This window comes from Mus caroli, chromosome 5 (genome assembly GCF_900094665.2).
Source record: "Mus caroli chromosome 5, CAROLI_EIJ_v1.1, whole genome shotgun sequence".
Taxonomy (NCBI): Eukaryota; Metazoa; Chordata; class Mammalia; order Rodentia; family Muridae; genus Mus; species Mus caroli.
In genome coordinates, this window is record NC_034574.1 from 26,805,149 (window position 1) to 26,825,679 (window position 20,531).

The window sequence follows — 20,531 nt, forward strand, 5'->3', positions numbered from 1 at the left end:
AGAGAGAGAGAGAGAGAGAGAGAGAGAGAGAGAGAGAGAGAGAGAGAGCCAGATGGAGTGGCACACGATTGTAGCACAGGAGAGGCAGAAATAAATAGATCCCTGTGATGTGCTGGCTGGCCAACCTATCTCCTTGATAAGTTCCAGGCCATTGAGAAACCCCTTCTCAAAGTGGGGGAGGAGGGGTACGTCACCTAAGGAATGACACCCAAGGTTGTCTTCTAGTCCCTTTATATACCATACCCATACACATGAACATCCATATATGTACACACTCACATGTACACACACACTATGTACACACTCACATGGACATGCACACACATGAAAATAGAGTTGCTAGATACAGTGTCATTTATGACAAAAACAGTAAAGTTTTGTTAAGTAACAAATAAGTTCATAAAAGTATCCCCCTTGCAAGACATATTGACACTCAAATGTCAAATGCTGTTTATCTAAAGCTTGAACATAGTAGGGCTTCCTGTGCTGAAGGGCAATCCAAGCCAGGTCCTTAGCCAGAGCAACCTGCATATCTAAAAGTAGGAACGACTCTCCTTGTCTCTCAGGTATTAAAAGCTCTAGCTAGAGGACCTCGGGCAGAGCCAGCAGTGCAGATAGTCCCCACTGTGTGGGAGTGGGAGTGGGAGTGGGCGAGGCAGGAGGAATGTCATCTGCTGATCTGCACATCCCTCCCAGCTCTCAGTGTCCCTAAATACAACACAGCTCAGACCTGCCTGCCTCTGGCTTCAAAGTCCCATAGAGGATTTTTCTTTTCAGAACATTCTTGCAGACAGTTGGTAGAACAGGCCTCAGAGGCCTAGTAACTTATCTCACTGAATAAGAGCCAGCCTCAGAGTCAGTGAGTGCCTCCTCTACAGGGTTCCTCCTGAATTTGAGAGAGCAACCCCCATCCCCCATGTGGGATGCTAATGGACTGGCTGGTCACTGCACCAAGAATCTGAGATTGTAGGGAAGGCAGTTCAGAAGGAGGCGCTCTGCCCCAATTCCGAATCTCTTCTGTCTTCTGCTTTGGGCCCTTAGTGATTATTCAGGGGATCCGAGAATTCCAGGCACTCTTGTTTCTGAATAGTTTCTTTGGGTTGCAGGATAAGCCCTCCCTAGGGCTGGTGCTCCCTCCTTTGAGACACCATGCTTAGCTATATATTTGGATCCCTCTCTTGAAGGCAGTTGTTAAGCCCTAACAGACCATGCTGCTGGGAATGGTGGATTTCCTGAGACCAGGCTGATCCTAGCCTGCCTGGTGCACACTTCCTTGCTACATTCTCTGCCCCACCCTGACCAAGTGTTCTGTGGTTGCAATGGAAAAATCCACCTTAAAGAAGATAGTTTTAACATCAGTTTCAGGAAGATTCTGTGTAACCTGAGGTGAGAATTAAAGCAAAGCAGGTTTAGGTTTGAGCAGAATCGTACCCTTGTGCTTAAGAGTGACTTTGACCTCTTATTCCTCCCAGACTAGAATGATTATCCAGCTGCCAGAGAGTTCTTAAACGAATCACTTTATTAAATAGTGTCACTGGCAAGGTGATATTAGCCCTAAGACCAGTTTTATCTGGACGTTCTGAAAGCACACTTGACTGTTCAGGCAGAGACGGCCCACGTGAACCGCGAGCTTGATCATGGGATCTTCCTTTCTTCATTTTCTTGTTCTTGCCTCAGCCTGTCAGGAGACCAAGAAAACTTGTTTTGAAAATGCTTGACAGCCAAAACAACCTGTTCTCAGCCGGACAAGAGGGCTTGTCCTCCCTGACCATTTCTGTGCAATTAGACAAACTGCTGACTGGAAAAAATGAATTTGCTGCTTTCTTCTCCTATTGTCCACAGACAAGTGCAGTGGCTTTCCAGTTCCTTTTGGCTTCTTTCCGCAGCCCTTCTCCTGAGACACTCTTAGACTGTGTCTGAGTCTCGCTGATTAGTGACCACGAGCAGCATACACTAGGAAAGCCATAACCCCTTCTTCCATCAGTGCGAGCTGAGCTGTATATCCCATCTTAGGCAGATTGGACCCAAACAGAGCTGTTTAACCTGTGATTTTCCGTCCAATTATTAGTCCCTTCTTGTAGGGTGAAAGTCTTATTTAAAATCTCCAATTATCCAAGTAGCCATCTTTCCTTCAACTCTGTTGGCTCTTGGGCCTGCCCTGTTCCCACCATAAAGCCTTGCAAATTCAGTCTTGGACAGCAGCATAATTCCCTGAGGGAATTCAACTCTACACAGAAAGGTGCAGACTAGATAAGGGATCAGTGAACAGTCAGAGACCTGCACTACCAGCACCTGTTTTTATGAATAAAGTTTTATTAGAACATAGCTACCCCTGTTCATTTACACCTTGTCTACAGCCATGATCAGTTCAGAGCAGATACAAGTTATTGTGACAGAGATTTGACCTACAAGCTGAAAATATCTAATGTCTGACTCTTTACAGAATATGTGTTGACCTTTAAACTGGAGGTGCTCTGAGTTCTAACAAGGACTCTGGTCCCTAAAGTAGCCACTAAGGAGCTGACTAGGAAATAGGTCTCTCCTCCCCATAGTTGGCACTACAAAACATGCTCTGTGAAGTGCATAAAGGGTGGGGAGCTTATTCTCCTTTGTTTTTACAGGGTTTCTTTTTTTTCTGTATGTCTGTGTTTGTTCATTGGTCTGGTGGCTCTGACACACATGGTGTCTACCAGATTTAGATGGGGGTGGGGGACCAACACCCTCCTTGCTGCATGGGACTGATTGTCTTCAGTGGCTTGGTTCAAGGTGGGACACCCATGTGTACCCACATGGAAGGGAATGCTGATTTGAATACTGACTCATCTGCTTGGTAAACACAGTGGGTAAGGGAACCACATGCTGTCTTCAAGAACCCAGATGCCCAACCCTCTCCCACCCCTGCTCTGTCTGGATTTGCCTTCTCTCCCAGTCTGAGCAGTGGGATGGGGAAGAAGGCCAAAAGTGCTGAAGTGATTGGTAAGCTCTGGTAAGAAACCAGGAAGGGCTCCTAAGGGACCCCTAAAATGTGAGCTAGGGGGAAAACAAGTGAGGCTCCTAAAGGACCTCTAACGTGGGAGCTAGGAAGCACCTTTTTTTTTTTAACCTTTTGTACTCAAAGCCAATGCAAACAAGGGTGTCATTTATAGAATTTACTTCCCAATGAATTTACTTTCCGAGCTTCTGTTCTATACAAGCTCTTTACTGACCAAAACTGCAAACTTGGTCTGCAGGAAAGCTTGTGCAGACTAGGAAAGGCTGCCTCTGCCCCCTTTAGGTTGATAGTTTCACTAGTAGCTTGGAACAAAGCTATCTCTTTTCTCTGCTCCCCTGACTCTGAATGAACACACAGCTTAGCAAGATGAGCACAGGCTGGGCACTGTGTTGCCCTGCCACAGCAGTTGCTGGACTCCCAGATGCAATAGTGGTTGCTGACACTCGCCCGGTGTGCCCACAGAGTCCTGTAATGTGATCCTTGCTGCCTAGTATGTCGCCTTGCCTTTGAGATCATAACAAGCAAGATTAGTCTCAGTAACACCCTTCCACACCTGTCCCCAACCCCCTAAGCAACAAGAACATGGCTCAGAGATGGAGGTTGGGTGCTCTGTAGCTGAGAGCAGAGACATGGTTCTCTTGTTTAGGCTTCATTAGTTCAGGTGCTGCTGTTGGCCCATCCTTGCCAACTTCTGGCCTAAAACTAGCTCAGCTTGAAGCGCACACATGATGTGCTATCTCAAAGGCAATACACTAACAGCACCAAGAAGTGGTTCAGAGGCCCAGAGTTAGGTGGGCCATTCACGAGGAAACTGACCCCATTCCCAAGGCAGCGATCGGGTCACATGCTGCACAGTAGGTACAGGGGTGGCATTCCACTGGGACACCACCTACCCTCACACTGTGTACTGTCAGAACCGTTTGCTGAAGGCTGTGACACGCTCCCATGGATATTATGTGTAGTCAGATCTGATGCCACTCCTCAGTTCAAACTGGGAATTATAGTGGGCCAGGCATGTGAACACATTTTTAAAGATTTCCATCTTCCATGTCTCAGCCTGCATCTGACTTTGGCTCCCAGAGTTTAGAGTCTAGTGAAGAAGGAAGAAAGAGAGGCCGGGTACCTGAATCCTTCATATCAATTTCCTGTCCTTGTTCTCAATTTGAAAAGACTATGGGAGGAGAGGGAATGTCATTCATCATTGTCTTGAGCCCCTAAAATGTGTAGAGCACCCTGCTAAGGAACAATTGTGTCCTATGGATATATCACATCTGTCTTGGTGGAGTGGAAAGATGAAGGGCAGACATGCAGATCACCATTCACCCCATGGGAGGCAGGAAGATGAAGTCAATATGGAACTGGCCATGCAACCATACCCAAGGCTTGAGAATAACAAATGGTCCTGGTTTTCTAAGTGTGCAGCTTCCATTCACCAGGCTTCTGATGTTGTTGAAGTGTGTTGTGGTGGCTGAACACAGGATTGAGACAGCACTCCAAGGGTCCCATTGTGTAGAATGTGGTACACATCAGACTTCATTCTTCCTCTTCCATGTCTAAGCTTCAGTGGCCTCAAAAGGCACCAAAGGCCCTCCCAAGCTAGTACTATTGGCAGGGCACTGGGTTGCATACATGTTCCTGTCTGACACTGAGCTAGTTCCTGCCTTACTGTAAGCCCGTTTGTTTGTGGATATTGTGGAATGGGTAACAAGATCCACTTATTGTGGAGTAGAATAACAGGCTCTATCCTGTACATACTGCTATTTGGATCACAATGAAGTTATTTTTAAAAGCACATTATAAATTGCAAAATACCAAGTGCCAAGTTAGTTCATTCACTTAACTAACAGACACTGGAAAGTTATATGGTGCCAGGTGGCACCAGTGAGTCCAGATCTCTCTGGAAGGTGTTCAAGGAGGACAGTGACTCAGTTGGTAAAGTGCTTGCCACACAAGCATGAAGATCTGAGTCTGAGGCTTGGCACACATGTAGAAAACCAAGCCTGATGATGCACACTCATAGTCCCAGGGCTGGTGAGGGAGAGACGGGATCCCTGGGATTCACTAGCCAGAAACTGGAACCTGAGAATAAGCCTTAGGTACCAGTGGGAGACCCTGTCTCCAAAAACAAGGTGGACAGCTTCTAAGGAAGGTAACCTCTAGTCTTCAGACACATGTTCACATGCATCTACATAAATATACAGACATAGAGAAAGAAGAGAGAGGCGGTGGGAGGAGGTAGATATTCTGGTAAGAGTAGGGTGGGGCAGAAAGAAAACCAAGGTGGCCTCAATTCTTCCAATGCCCAACATTGTGCTCTTAACACCCCAAGCAGAAAAACAGATGGAGACCCGAGGACTTCCCCAAAAACATGGGGAGCAAGTGATGAGTCTGTATTTAAATTTAGTTCTACTTCTAAAGCTCACAGTTTTCCCCTCACAGCTGGGCAGCACAGTTGTAGAATGTGCTCCTTGCCTTTGAGTAACCAGGAAGCTCTAACATCCAGTCTTCTCCCAACAATGACCCAGACAAAAACCAAGGCCAGACAGATCCTCTGGTTCTAGACCAGACTATAGGAATCCTGTAAAGTTGGAACAGAAGATGGACATGAGACCCTGTCTCAAAAATTTCAAGGAGGGCTGGAGAGATGACTCAGCAGTTAAGAGCACTGGCCACTCTTCCAGATGATCCAGGTTGGATTCTCAGAACCCACATGACATCTTACAGCCATCTGTAACTCCAGTTCTAGGAGACCCAATGCCATCTTCTGTTTGTATTCCGTATACCATCAGGCATGCATGTAGGACACAGACATAAAATAGACATAAAACAGCAAGACACCCATGCACATAAAATAGTGAAATAAAATTTAAAAGCCTGAAGAAGAATACAAGCATGGATGGAGTGTAATTCAGTGGGAGAACTCTTGCTTAGTGTGTATTAAGCCTTTGGGTCAGTCTCCAGTGCCAAAGCATCCAGTCAGGTATTTCTTTGCCACTGAGATTATGCAGCACCCCAACCCCACCCTAGCCCCAAGATAAGCCCAGAAAACAAACTAGAGTTGCTCCCACAGATGGGGCAAAGTAGTTTAAAGAACTTTATCTAAAGCTTGGCAGACCACAGTACTAAAGCCAGAAACACCCAGGAAACTCTCTCTCCCTGTAACACACAAGAAAGCAGGACCCAGCTCAAATAGGCAGCCTCCAGCTATTCAACCACTGTGTGCCACAAAAATGGACAACTTCTCTGCGAGTATTGAGCCCTGCATTCTGAAAGGCACCCAAGAGTGTTACCCACCCCTTACAAGTACTATTAGATTAGAGCAAGCCCTGCTTCAGACAACCTGCTAAGGTCACTCCTAACCCTTCGTTTCTCCAGCACCAAATTGGTGCTCAGCAGTTATCCAAATCAGATAGCTAGGGGATGTTTGACATGGGAAACTCCATTGCAGGGCCTGATCCTAACCCAGGCCTCAAGAGAGATGAGGTTGGATTTCCAAGACGCAGAAAATCCTCCCAACATGCTTCAGGGCGTAGGAAAGTATTCTATACCTACAAAATAAAGGGGCTTCTACCTAGCTGGCTCCCAGACTTGCAAATGAAATTAATTATTGTTTGTGATATACTTTAAGATCCCCAATGAAAGGCCTTGGATAAATGCAAATTATTATTATTATTATTATTATTGAAGATGCTAGACATCTGGCCTGCTGCATAATGCCCAGGCATAGGTATGAGCAAAAAAGAAAGTTTTTCACTGGCAGTAATGAGTGAGCCAAGGAGGGCTTGACCCATAACTAAAAGCAAAGCACCCAGCTCCCTTCTAGGGCCAGCATGCAGCTGTCTGATCTGGGAGTCAAATGTTTATGTGTTCTATGAGGGCCAAGGTCCTGCTTACATGAATTGCTTTACCCCTGCAGGAACCAGCCATGCCTAGACCACATGTTCTCTAAGTGTGTGTCTATTCACTTGAAGGATGGGAGGAAGGTAGCCAGGATGGAGACTGTCCATCATTCCTTATGATCCTAGGTCAGATCTGTAGATACAGGGGAGCAGTAGAGAAGCCTCAGACATATGCAGTACCTCTGATAATGGTTATTAAGACTTTGGAGGGAACCCCTCTAGCAAAGCACAGGGAGAAGTCATTATTAAATGACTGCTTCCCATTTGAGAAACTGCCTATGACTAACATGGTTGGGTTGACACCAAAGTGATAATAATAGCAAACAATGACTGATAATAATATATTTGACCAACAGTCACCTTAGAAACCATACCTTCATTTTACACATGAGGCTTCTAGGGCCCAGAGAGGTAAGGTGCTTATCCAAGGTCACACAGCCAGTAAGAAACAGAGCTAGAATCTCTGGAACATCCCCAGCCACAGTCCATCCATCCATTGTGTTTGGATCAAAGGTGCCCCATTTTATAGCACTGGGCAACAGAGCTTCCAGATGACATCTATGGTGAAAAAAGTTTGTAGGTACTCTTGTTCTCCTGGGACTATTTATTTATGGAACATTTATGGTGCCTCCAGGGTCACATGGACAGACTGCATATGCCTTTCTTGGAGTTCCTTTTCTTCTGTCCTTTCAGACAAGTAAAATATCCCCAGCTTCCATTAAGGTTCACTAAGTGTTAGAAAACCAAATGGGCAGGCAAGACGGTCAGGTTCATCTCTCCTGTGCCTTGTTAGCACAGCCATAATTCTGAGAGGCACTCCAGGACAGGTCCTAAGGTACCAGTCAGTATCTCTAGACACAGTGCAAGATGTTGGGCCATCTGAGCATATGCAAAACAAATGCAGGGGCAGTGAGAACTGACCATGAGCAGCTCTTGAAATTCACTAGTAGCTAGCTAGGTGTTCTATTAAAAGTTTTAGTGAATGAAGAAAAGAGCGTTCAGCTAAAACACTATTTGGGAGGGGGAGAGCCACCAAATCAAGCTATCCTATCTCTTCTTCCCCTATAGATCCCTGGCTCTACCAAAAGGAATAGTGCTTTCATTTCCCCTCTCTTCTACCACTGTGAATGCCACTGTGCACACTGCACTTGAGTATTCACTCTCCAGGATGCAAGAGACACTGCCCCCAACAATTGCAGTAACTGACTACAAGCTGCCCTAGCCCCAAAGGAATTGGCCAGGCTCCAGAAGACCTCATAGAGGGCTTCAGAAGGGCAGCAAACTGCTAGGTAACCCTGAGCACTTTAGAAATTTTAGATACCCTGTGGTTCATCCAATACCTGCATGTGTAGAACTGGTTTCTGAAGCCCTTCTGCAACAGCTTTTGATTGAGTTTAGCAATACTGAGGTCACAACCTTAGCCTTCTCATAGGTGAGGCAGCACACTGCCTAACACACAGTCAGGACACAAGTCTAAACACCCTCAGCCAAGTCAAACCACATTGGCCTGAGACCGGTGAGCAGAGTGCTGGGGGATTCAGCCTAAGGAAGATTGGGCCTGTGTATGAAGCCATTAGCATGTGACATTGTGTTCTCAGCTTAATATCAAGACTTTGTATGTTCAGTGTGCTAATTCCTCATTTTATAAGCTTGGACACCACCCCTCACATCCCAGAAACAAACCAGAGCTGCTCAAGGAATGCCATGTGTAGCAAGACTCCATATGAACCATTACAAAAACACTTGTTTGTTCTTAAACCCCATACCAGAGAGCCAAGCTACCATCACCCAGGGCACAACAGTCAAACAGACTCCCACTGGCGGTCACTGATCCACCATGGTGCACAGTTAGATGGGCAGTTGCTACCTGGACTTTGGAAGGTTTGCAGGGAAGGACATCAAAATGAAAGCAAGGTTTTTTGTTTTTGGTTTTTTGGTTTTTTTTAGATCTATTGTAAGCCTGGCCTTTTGACACGAGGTGAGAACCCAGAATGAGTCCGTATTTACATGGCAGTCCAGGACAGTGAGGACAAGGCAAGACCAAAGACCACAAGGCATGATTAGCAGGACTTGCCTTACAGTGTTTACAGGACTGCTTTGATTTTCATACCACAATCGGTTTTCATGTGACTGATGAAAACCATGTGCCAGTTGAAGTCACAGCTGCAGAATGGAGCTGGAAAAGGCAGGGAGAACTATTAGGTGTTTGGAACTTGCCTCTATTTTCATAAATGACCTCTGGCTTGATTTATATGTTGTAGATCTTCTGACAGTGAGGGTCAAGCCTCTGAACCACTTCTCCCAGCCCACCCTAGCCCACCCCACCACCACACTGGCCTGGCTCGAACATCACAGGTCTATCTCATCTTTCAGTTGCCCAGAGAAAAGCACTTCTTAATTCAAGTTTTGTTTTGGAAGAAGGCAAATATTTAGGCTTTTGCAAAATAAAAAGATCTGTCTGAGGACCACACCAAATAATTCTGCCCTTGTCTTGGGCAGCTCGTCATATGACTTTTAAGCCCTTTCCTAGTCAACAGCTGTGACCTCCTTCCTGACCAAAAATTTGTACCCAAGGAGCAAACCCAGCAGGTTTGGAAGAAGATGAATGAGGGCCTCGGGTAGCTTTGGCTGCAGAGCTCACCCTTAGATGCCACCAGTATGCCACCAAGCAGACCAGGACTGAATTTCAGAGGATGTATCCTGTCCCCAGGACATTGGCTGCATGTCCAGTGTAAAAGTAGCCATCTCACTGCTCCAGCTGATAGCTCTGTATGGGATGTTTGAGGAAGGAGGAGTCAGTCAAGAAGCCACAGGAAGAGGATGAACTAAGGACACAGACTCGCAGACCTGTCTCCCTGTACAAGGCATCCCTCGTCCACAGAGACTCACGATGTTTATGGCTGTTTACAAAAACTCTGAACCTCTCTGCCCAATGCTTAGACCCAGCTTAGTCCCCATGTTAACAGTTGGCAGCATTGATCATCTATTAGGTTGGTTATTATGTCAAGAGCTTAATTGGGCCATCCCATTTAAGAACCTTTTAAGGAAGCTATAGTTGTTCCCATATTATAGATGAAGAAACCAAATTAATGTCACGTGCCCAAGGGATCCAGCTAGTAAAGGCACGTGAACAGGCCTGAAGCTGAGATCTCACTACTTCAGAGCCTACTCTACATGACCTGTTACCCACAGTCAGCGGCAGGCCAAGCTCTCAGCTGTGTAGAAGAGAGAGCCTCAATCCAGAGAGGAGACTGTCAGCCCTGGGTCCAGGGCAAGAGAAAGAGAGCTGCTAATAAGCACTGCATCTCCTGCCCCTCGCCCTGCTGTACACAGAACTGACCTCATCACAGCCTGGGATCCCTTTGCTACAATTTGTTTTCTGGAGATTCTTGGACTGTGCTGGGTTTTTTGAAACCTCAAGCAATAGGACATCAATTAGACCTACCAAAAGGATGAGAGTATCAGAGCCTTATTCCACCCTGAAACATAATAGAGTCTGAACTGTTCTAAAACTAAAACTTCTAGCCTGAGTGGAGTGAGGGACTTGGCTGACTCCAGGCATCTGTCTCCTGCCACCACACCCACCCCTGGCCAGTTAATGCTAAGGCAAGGAGCCTTCCCCACCACATCACACACTTGGGAAGCTTTCTGGACACTTTGCCTTTGGTAACAGATGTAGATACCTAGTGCCATTAGCATGCTGTGCCCGGGGCAGCTCCTCGTTTTCTCTGATAAAAAGTAAATAATTGAAAACAGGGCTCTAAAACCATCTATAAATGGGTGGGCGCCAGTTGTCATTTTCCCCTTCCTGTGCCTGCTTCCCCTCCCTTAACTGACTTAATGAGGAGCCAAGCTGAGAAGCGATCTCTGCAAACAGCTGGTAGCATCATGCCTTTAAATAGCCCTCGCCACACTTCCCTCATGGAGGCACAGTTTGCCCTGGCAGGGAAAGCCCGGGAAACACAGGAAACTTTCTGCAAATTTTCCGCAAAGGAAGAGCCTGCCTATCAATCATGCTCCCTGTTGCCAAGACCCTTTGTATAAGGACCTTGCAGCCCCTTCCCCACAAGTGTTCCCAAAAAACGCTGAACTAAGGGCTATAGCTCCAGACCCTATGAGACTCTGGTCCTGGGAGGGATGACAGGGGACTCACTCGAACTATGGCTGCCAGGCTCAGGCTAATGCCTGGAGCCAATCCTTGCAGCCTTCACCGTCTACTTAACCTGGTGTGTTGGGATCCTGCTATATGTAGCCTAGAAACAGCCAGAGTGACCCTGACCACAGTGACCTTGAAGTAAGGGCTACAGGCGCTGACAGCAGCCTACCCACTCTGATCCTCAGATTAAGGGAGTCAGCTTTCCCAAGCTACACATCTAGACTGTTGGGAAAATAGAAGCCACTGGAACATGTGGCTTGCAGCCACAGTTGCCACACTCTGTCCTTTGTGAACCTCACATTGGGGCTTCTCTTGGTTCATCCAGCTGTGTTCCAGGTCAGGACACAGTCTCATCAGCTCTTTCTTATGTATGAAGAGTGTTTGGTCTGGTGCAGCTGTGCACAAGTGCTTTAAAGTCAAGGTGACAGTGATGTAGGCACTGTGAGGCTGTGTCGGTCAGGAATGGATGGGAGGTACTACTCTATCTTTCTCTCTCTTCACTGGCACAGTTTAAAATTTAATAATGGCTAGTTTTCTCTGTCACTACCTAAACACTACATTTACTGGTAGAGTATTAGTCTCTCACCCACATACTTTAACAGTTTGAAATGCATGGGCTTAAACTAACCCTGCCAACCAGTGGCTACCATGAGCTATGTTCATTGAAGCCACCGTGGACTGCATGTTGAACCAGGGCTAAGCCAGTAAGCCCCATTTTACAGGGGCCATCAATGTGACCTGACAGGGAGGATGTGTGAATATTCAAATGTCCTGGAAGCACAGGGACTGACTATGGGCAGATGAGAATCCTCTGATGGCTTAGCAATGTGGAAAGCATTCCATCTAACCTAAATGGAAGTGAAGGTGAAAATGGTGCTGCTAGAAAGAGGACGTAGTCACATGATGGAGGAGAGGCAGATACACAGGCTTGGGACTTGTACACTAACTATGGGTGGGCTTAGAGGAGTCTGTAGCATAAGATGTATGTACTAGGAATGGAAGGTCTGCTTGCAGTTTTTCTGAGAGTGTCCTTTGTTTACTTCTCAAAGGAATGCATACCTCAAAAATATTAAAGAGTATATTTGTTTAAAAAACAAAACAAACAAAGTGAGTAGAAGGCAGATAGTGAGAACCATCCTGGGAGTCAGGAAGAGCGTTGGAGGAACACTAAGATCCTGGTCAGGTCTTGGAGACAGAGACTGTCAACGGAAAGGCATGGCTGGCTTGTGTCCTCAGGGAAGCAGGCTTCTGCAAGGATTTTGTTGAAGGGTAGCAAAATTAGAACAGGAGTGTCACCAAGAACAAAGAAGAGGAGAATCTCGGCGGTGGATTCCCAGCAAGGATCTAGGGAGACTTGGAAGCTAAAGGCTCTGTTAGAGAAGTGCACATTGGCCAGAGTGTCTTCTAGGTCAGAATGTTCTGCAGGTGGTTGGGACTGTGGGACTGGAATTCTGGGAGGGGCAAGAGGGTGGGAACCAGACTGGAGAGTACTGAAAGTGATGCAAGCCTTCAGACAACCATGAACTTGACCGTATTCTGCATGAGTAGAGTGGAGAGCAGGGAGAGACAAGTTCCAAGAAAAGTTGTATCTGGGAGAGAGGGGGGCAGTAGAGCTAACAGTAGAGCTAAGATACTTAAAGTCACAGAATTATGATGGGGAGATGGAGAAAAGGGGGAGGGGAGAGAGAGAAAGAGAGAGAGAGTGTTTCCAGTGAGAGACACTAGCTTCTAAATGCTACAGAGATGCTATGGGGGTACCAGGACTGAGAAGCCCAGACATTCATAGTAGCCTAATTAGAAGGGATTTCAATGGACTTGGTGGAGGAGAGCCGTGCATCATCATTAACTGTACTCACTTTGGTCTAGAGATGACCAGCCGGGGCCTGTTGGGTAGAGGGGTGCTCGTGCCCCATCGTAGGTCCTGTGGTGGAGGTGACTCCTGAGCGGCTCTCAGTGCTTTCAGGTGGGTCTGCTGTTAGTGATTTCAGTAATCAGGCAGATGCACTTCCTGCCTCTCAGTCAGTGCCTCATCTCCTAACTGGGCACTTCTCACCTCCTAAGAGCTGGAACCTGGCACCCAGATCTTTAATAAGATAGTTTGTGTGGATATTGGCAGTTCTTGGGGACTTCTAGTTCTTGTCACTGTTCTGGGAAAGTGAGATTACTGAGTGAGCTACCACTAAATGCCCAAGGATGACAGAGATTATGTAGGTGTCAGTCAGGAATTAAGAGGCCAGCCTGCATAATGAAAGGTCCATTTCCTTACACATACACAATTCCCCCTTTCCAATAGGCTTCTGCTCCTGCCATATCTTCTGTCAGTTAAACCCACCCATCTTTCAATGACTGCCTGATAGGGTCCACAGTGCCACCAAGCTGTACCTACCACACACCTCCTTTTTAAGTAAAGATTTTATATCTGCCTTCTCCTCTAAACTGAGATCTCTCCTATGTGAGTAGTCCCACATCTGGGTCATCCCAGCAGTGTCTGGCACAAAGTAGGCTCAGCACATTCCATCTCCTAATGTGGAATGTGGCTTTGTCTCTGCAGAGTAGAGAGCCAGGTGTCTGGGTCAATGTGGTGGCTCACATCTATAATCCCAGCACTTGAGACAGGAGGATTTCTGGGAGTTAAGAGGCCAGCTGGGGTACCTAGTGAATTCTAGGCTTGCTTCAGCTATAGAGTAAGGGCCAGGCTAGTTTGGCTAAAGAGTAACACTTGTCTAAATAGAAAAGCATCAGGTATCCAGAAGGCTGAATGTTTTGTCCCAGCTTCCACCTATCTTTACAAGGTCTCCCAAAGCCCAGCCAGGAAGCTAGACTACATGTGAGTAGAAATAAATACAGAGCATAACTCATTTAGGAATCCTTATTAGATCTTTATGTTTACGAACTCATAGATCTAACTTAGGAGGGTATAACCCTGATGATATCTTCATAGGAATCAATATGGTCTCTCTCTGTCCCGTAGCTTGTCTCAAGCCCAGTCTTCTCCTAGGAATGGACAGATGGTTCTAAGGGCGAGTGTCTAGTAAATGTGGCAGGCAGAAGGCCAGCATAGGCTCTTTCGACACCTATGAGAGGTAGTGCAGTAGTGAACTGCATGTAGTTCCCGTCAAACAGTCCAGAGGGCTTCGCCTCTGAGGAGGAGAGCCCAACCCAGCTTGCATGAACAATAAATAACAACTGTTCTGAGTTAGGGGGAAAGCTCTGAGTTGCATTTTTTTGTTCAAGCTGTTTATGCTAACCACAGTTCTTTCTCCCCTCTTTCCCACCAGGGCTTATTTCAAAACCTTTGTCCCTCAGTTCCAGGAGGCCGCATTTGCCAATGGAAAGCTCTAGGAAACACCAATGCTGAGAGGCAGCCAACCAGACTGCTCAGTCCACATGCGTGTCAGCGCTCGGGCTGCTTGCTGGAAACTGCTCGGAATGTCTTCATGGCAGCCCTTGGCTCCCACAGCAGCTCTGCCTGCCCCACACAGCCCTGCTCTGCTGGAGCCCAAAGCCGAGCTGGCTGGTCCTACCCTGAATCCTAGCACCTCACTGCTGGTCGCTCCTCCTCCCTCCTTAGATTTCTTAGCTGAAAGAAATAAACTGCTTTACGATGGAGAACTTTTCCAGGGAAAATAAAATGTCATGAATGCACACACCCTTCTTTCAAGTCTTTGTCCTGAAGGCTTCTTTAAAGTTCCATTGAACACCCTTGGCTTCTCCCCACCCTCTGAAACTGTTAGTGTTAAGTGTGTGTGTATAATTTGTACCCCAACATTCATACTCCCAGTTGAGGAAGTCTTCCACTGGAGAAGAGGTGACCCAGTGATTCTGAACCTGCAGGGCTCAGTTGCCCGCTCCCCAGGCCCAGAGCCAGTGCTCGGAAATCCTTGGGTCCCAGCACTGTGCAGCCATGGCTCCTGTGTGGACTGTGCCTTTCCCTCTTCTCCTCAGCTCATGGGAGCTCCTTGGGCTATTCTGGCCCTGTAGGTTATTCATGGGAGACAAAGGGTAGGGGTCAAGAGCCGTCACTGGTATGTGTGTGACATCTCACCTCAGACCTGGCAACTCTGCGGTGGAGCAGGGTCAGAGCTGGGGAGCCAGGTATATGGTACATGCCAGGATGGAGTGGGGGATCACAAGTTTGCAGCTAGTCTGGGTTACGTAGCAAGACCATTTAGAAGCTGCCAAGTTTCTCCCCTAGCCATCCTTTACCACTCCCATCGGTGTATAGAGGGAAGAATGTGCCCAGGACAATCTAGTGACTGGAAGCAGAGCAGGAGCAGTGTGGAAAGGGTCAGCTAGGCCCTTCCCAGCAGTCCACAGCCTCCCAGCCTTCACACCAGCAGGCTGCAGTCAGCTTGACCACTTGACAAGACCTACACACACTACAGTGTAGCATGCTCGTATCCTGAAGGCAACTTAAAGTACACAAAGCATCCTTAAAAGCAAGAGAACCAAGAGTTGAGTGGTTGGCCTGGACTTCCTCTTCTGCTTTGTGAAATTGAGGTTCCTCCTACAGAGTACACACAGTCCTGTTGGGCCTCTCACTTGTTCCCTTGTTCCCATGGAGGTTCTTAGAGCCAAGTTTTACCACATGAACCCAGAAAGGAAGGCATTCTAGACCCTTGTTGCACCAGTGAGAGGTACATATCTGACCCCCAGCAACAAGGATGCTCTTAAGAGGCTAAGGAGGACCTGGAACAGATGTGCCAGCTGGGCTGTCAACTGGGGAGCTACCCATCTTCAAACAGGGGTTCTTGGCTCACTGCCCTTGGGAATTCCCAGGACAGAGGAGTCCTGTGTCCATGTCCCACTCTGCCATCGACTGGCTGCATGACTCAAGTCAGTCCTGTCCTTTGGGGCTAGACCAGACCATACCTCAGCTCACCAGAATCTCCCAGGGGGCTTTTCAGGAACTCCTGCTTTTGTGTCCATTGTAGGACTGTTAGCAGACTCATAGGAACCCAAGTGTAGGCATCTAGAGTTTAGTGGGACTCCCCAGGGAATCTGTTGGGTGTTTCATGCCGCAGTCTCTTTTGGCTGTGCCCTCTCTTCAGGGCAGATGTGTGCTAAACTCCAAGACCACCTCCTAAAGCCATGATTCTTAACCTTCATAGTGCTGTGACCCTATCATGCAGTTCCTCATGTTGTGGTGACTCCCCAACCATAAAATTTTTTCACTACTACTTAACTATAATTTTGTTACTGTTATGAATCGTAATGTAACTATCTGTATTTTCCCATAGTCTTAGGTGATCCCTGTGAAAGGGTTGTTTGACTCTCGAAAGGGTCACAACCGACAGTGAGAACCACTGTCCTGAGGCTCCCTGCCATGGTAGCTAGGATTATTCTGGCTCCCCTGTAACCAGGGAAGGGCATGCAGAGGGCTTTACTGCCAACTGCGTCAAGAGCTGCTGGAGCTAAGATTCTTTGGTACCTGCCTGGCTAGCATTGCCAGGTCGAGAATAGGGTGGCTTAGACATAGAGTGGAGCCCTGCACTTCAGCTAACACAGTCTGCAGCCTACAGTGGCAATACAATCTCCAGCTGTCCCCATCTTGCCCTTGCCAACCTCTAGGCTTGGCATGCCCAGGCTAGCAGATGATTAACCTAAGCAAGGCAGACACTGTCTGTCTAAGAAGACAGACAGGGCTCAGAGTATCTTCACAGCAGACCTGGGATGTAGGCGAGTAGCTAGGGTCAAGTCCTGCCCCAAGGATGAGGAAACAAGATCAGAGAAGATCAGATGAATTGCCCATCATTACTGTCAGACAGGCTGAGCCCAGATCAGAATCCTTCCTGTGGTTTTCTCCACCTCTTGTTTCTGCTCCATTGCTGGGTCTGAGACCTTCTGTCCAGTTCTGTCTTTGTCTCCTATCTCAGTTGCCATAGGAGTGCCATGACTACAGATGCAGACTGTGAGACTGAGCTTCTCATGTGGGTTCTGAGGACTGAACTTAGGCCATCGGGCTTGTGTGGCAAGGGGTTACAGGCAAAAGGGTGACCTTAAAGCAGCCCCCACCCAGCATGCATAACTCTTTCATGGCTGTGTAGGAGAACCCCCTCCCCCAATCTTATCCTTCCTGTAGCCTCTACATAGTGGTTCCCAACCATAGTGCCGCCACCTTTAACACAGTTCCTCATGCTGTGCTGACCCCAACCAGAACATTATTTTGTTGTTACTTCATAACTGTAATTTTGCTGCTATCATGAATTATAATGTGAATATCTGTGTTTTCTGATGCTCTTAGGTGATCCCCAAAAGGGTCTAGACCCTCAGGTTGGAGGTCCACTGCTCTAGGCCTTTTCAGAGGCCCCAGGACCACAAGCAATTAGGGCAGAATTGCATACAACTGGTTTGGAGGAGTGGCCTCCAGATATTCAAGTGATGGTCCTATGACCCTCCCAACCCCCACCTCCCTGGAGGCACCATCAGCACCTAGCAAGCCTCCTGACTTCAGGGAGCAGGTCAGCTGAAGGCTGCAGCAGACATCCATGGGTCTAGGGAACACAGTGAGGCTCTTTTATATCTTTCCTGGAAAGGGGTAATGTACTATGTGTGGGATGGTAGGGATGGAAATTGTGTTCATAGAGATGGTCAGCTCTCTTACCTCAGGAGGAGTTTGAACTGATTTTCCTAGCAGGAAATGAAAAACAGAAAATGGAGCCAGAGAGATGGCTCAGCAGTGAGGGGCCGTGGGGGAGCAGAAACACTTGCCACACAAGCCTGGTGGCCTGAGTTCTGTCCTCAAAACCCATATGAGAACCTCAGTGTCATGATCCCCATCTGTAATCACAGCGCTCTTGTGCTGAGAGGGACACAGGGACAGGATCGGCCAGAAGATCTCAAACCTAACAAAGAGGTGAGAAGAAGAAAAGCCTGACCTCCTAACAAGGTGGGAGTTGAAACCAGGCCCTAGGAAGTGGTCCTCTGATCGCCACACATGTGCTGTGGTAATCTATCTCTCCCTCCATCTCCCTCCCTCCCCCCACATATTTGTAAAAATATTGGTGGGGAAAAAACCAGAACCTGAAGGTCACCGCTTCGCATGGATTCAGGCACCAGTTTGTGTGACTAATCCCCGTGCACTGAGGGTCCTTGCATGTTTTTACAATTTGTCTGTGGCTTTGCCCATCAGCAAGCATTGTACCTGCTCAGAGAGTGCAGCTGAGGACTAATTAGTAAATGGTTGTAAAATGCTTTCAAGAAGCTAAGTACCATAGAGGAGAGCGCATTATTACTACCTTGTAAATCCCACCTCCAGCTTACTTGGCCCTTGTAATTTAAGGCAAGCCAAACTACCACCATCTTTGCTGGGCCTAAAAAAAAAAAAGCTAAAGTACAGTTCATGTTGTGGTGACCCCAACCATAAAATTATTTTCTTGGCTGCTTCATAACTAATTTTGATACTGTTATGAATCATAATGTAAATACCTGAGTTTTCCACTGGTCCTAGATGACCCCTGGGAAAGGTCTGTTCCACCCCAGTGGGGTCTCGACCCACAGGTTGCAAACCTCTGGGCTAGAGGGTATATGGGAAGGGAACTCTCATCCACACAGCCATGGAGGAGGCACAGTCCATGCTAGGTACGACCTTCCAGTGTGGCTGCTTTAAGACCACACATGCCTCTGCCTGTAACCCCTCAGCCACTGCTCAGTGGGTAAATAAATAAATAAGTTCTCAGAATGAACTTTGACAGACTTGCACCCTCGCGTGACCTTAGGAGGGGAGCATAGGCAGTGGGTGGCCACCTCTCCCCAAGCAAAGGGATCACAGCAAAAAGTGTGTTTATTGATATGTGGATGTGATCAGGCATCCTCTCGTCACCCAGGAAGAAGGAGGAATAGACTCTAGTTAGCCAGTGTTCCCCTGCTGGCAGCGTGACTTCCAAGGCCCCACTGCCCACAGCCTGAGACATAAACTGCACAGTGTAAGCTTCTGCATGAGAGACTTAGATCCAACCTCGGTCTGCCTACTCACTTGTGACTTAAAGAAAATGAAACACAGGGACCCTGAGTAGTATGGACTGCTTGCCAGTTTCCAAATGCAAATAACCTCACTGAACCAGTTGCTCATGCAAAGTCATTAAATGAAGAACTGGGAGGCCCTGTGATTCATTTATCCCCGCCTCCATCTCTCTGTCTTTCTCTCTGCCTGTCTCTCTCTGTCTCTGCCTCTGTCTCTCTGTGCAGGTGTGTATGTGTGTGTGTGTGTCTGTCTGTCTTTCTCATACAGAGAGAGAGATCAGAGAGATCTTGCTTTAACTCAGCATGCCTCCTAGGCTGCGGCTGTACTGACGAACCACAACCCACTGACCCGCTTCTTCCCTGGCCCCTGCTTTCCCACAGCAAAGCAATCAAAGCAACCCAATTCGCTCTCCCTCTGACTCAGTTTCAGCTCCTGCCGGCTGCAGATTCCAGCACTGGGTTTGCCTCTTGCATGGGATTAGAATAGAAGCAGCCCAGGAGTCTGCTTGGGTCCTGAGGACAGGCTCATTCTGCAGCTTGATACAGGGAAGTCAGGTTGTCTAATCGTCTAATGGTGAGATACCACACAGCTCTTTCTAGCATCAATATTAATTCATTGATACTTTTACAGTGAGAACAAGAATTATCACCTTCAATACCTGAGTACCATGCCAACTGAAAAGAGTGAAGGATGAGGTGCCAGCTAGAAATGGGGGCGGGTGCTAGGAGGTACATGGAGTTAAAATTCTCAGAACAACTAAGGATTGCAGGTGTGCCTCACTTTTTGAATGGAAACATGAAGAGCAGGGATGTAGCTCCGTGTTAAAATGCTTTCCTAGCACCCTCCATTCCATCCATCCCCATCATCGCGGCATCAGATGAAAATACATAAGATCTTACATAGCTTACCCAAAGGCACAAAGCCACTCACTCCCTTCACTTTCTCTCCCTAGCCCTCCCCTCTTTCCTCCCCTTCCTGCCCTTTCTTCTCTCCCCTTTCCTGGTAGCACAAGGAATCAATACAGCTCGCAGCTGTTGCTCTGCTCTTCCGCAGTCAAGGAGACTCTTTGATCCTCTTGTGTTACAACAGGTCCTGTGCATAACCTTCATACCCTGTCACAAGCGGCTTTAGTCAGTGACCAAATGGTGGCTCCGTAGGATAGCATCACCAGTGATGTAGCCATCTTTGTTCTCATAGTCCTCTGCTGTGATGCCCACAGAGCCACAAACTGCCGGACACTATTTCTCAGAGCACTATTTCCACACCATTAAGTGACTCATTGTGGCAGCTGTTTTGGACGTTCCTCCCATTACAGGGGCTTGCTATGGTGGGTCCTGGGCTGGAAACCACATGAAGCTATCTAGAGTCAGACCCATGTTTGCTGGCTCCAAGGTCACACTGACCACAGTGGATTCTATGGATCTTTACCTGTCCTAAATCAGATAGGGGACTAATATCCAATATATATAAAGAACTCAAGAAGGTGGACTCCAGAAAATCAAATAACCCCATTAAAAATGG

At 47.4% G+C, this 20,531-nt stretch overlaps 1 protein-coding gene across 1 annotated transcript in view; it reads left to right on the plus strand.

The window, feature by feature from the left end:
• The window catches only part of Babam2 (BRISC and BRCA1 A complex member 2), a 430,660-nt gene extending 415,952 nt beyond the window's left edge, over positions 1-14,708 (plus strand). The window contains exon 12 of the mRNA XM_021162018.2: positions 14,326-14,708. Coding sequence (XP_021017677.1) covers positions 14,326-14,389 — 64 coding nt within the window. The 3' untranslated portion in view covers positions 14,390-14,708. The remainder of the gene's footprint in view (positions 1-14,325) is intronic.
• Positions 14,709-20,531: the final 5,823 nt, after the last annotated feature.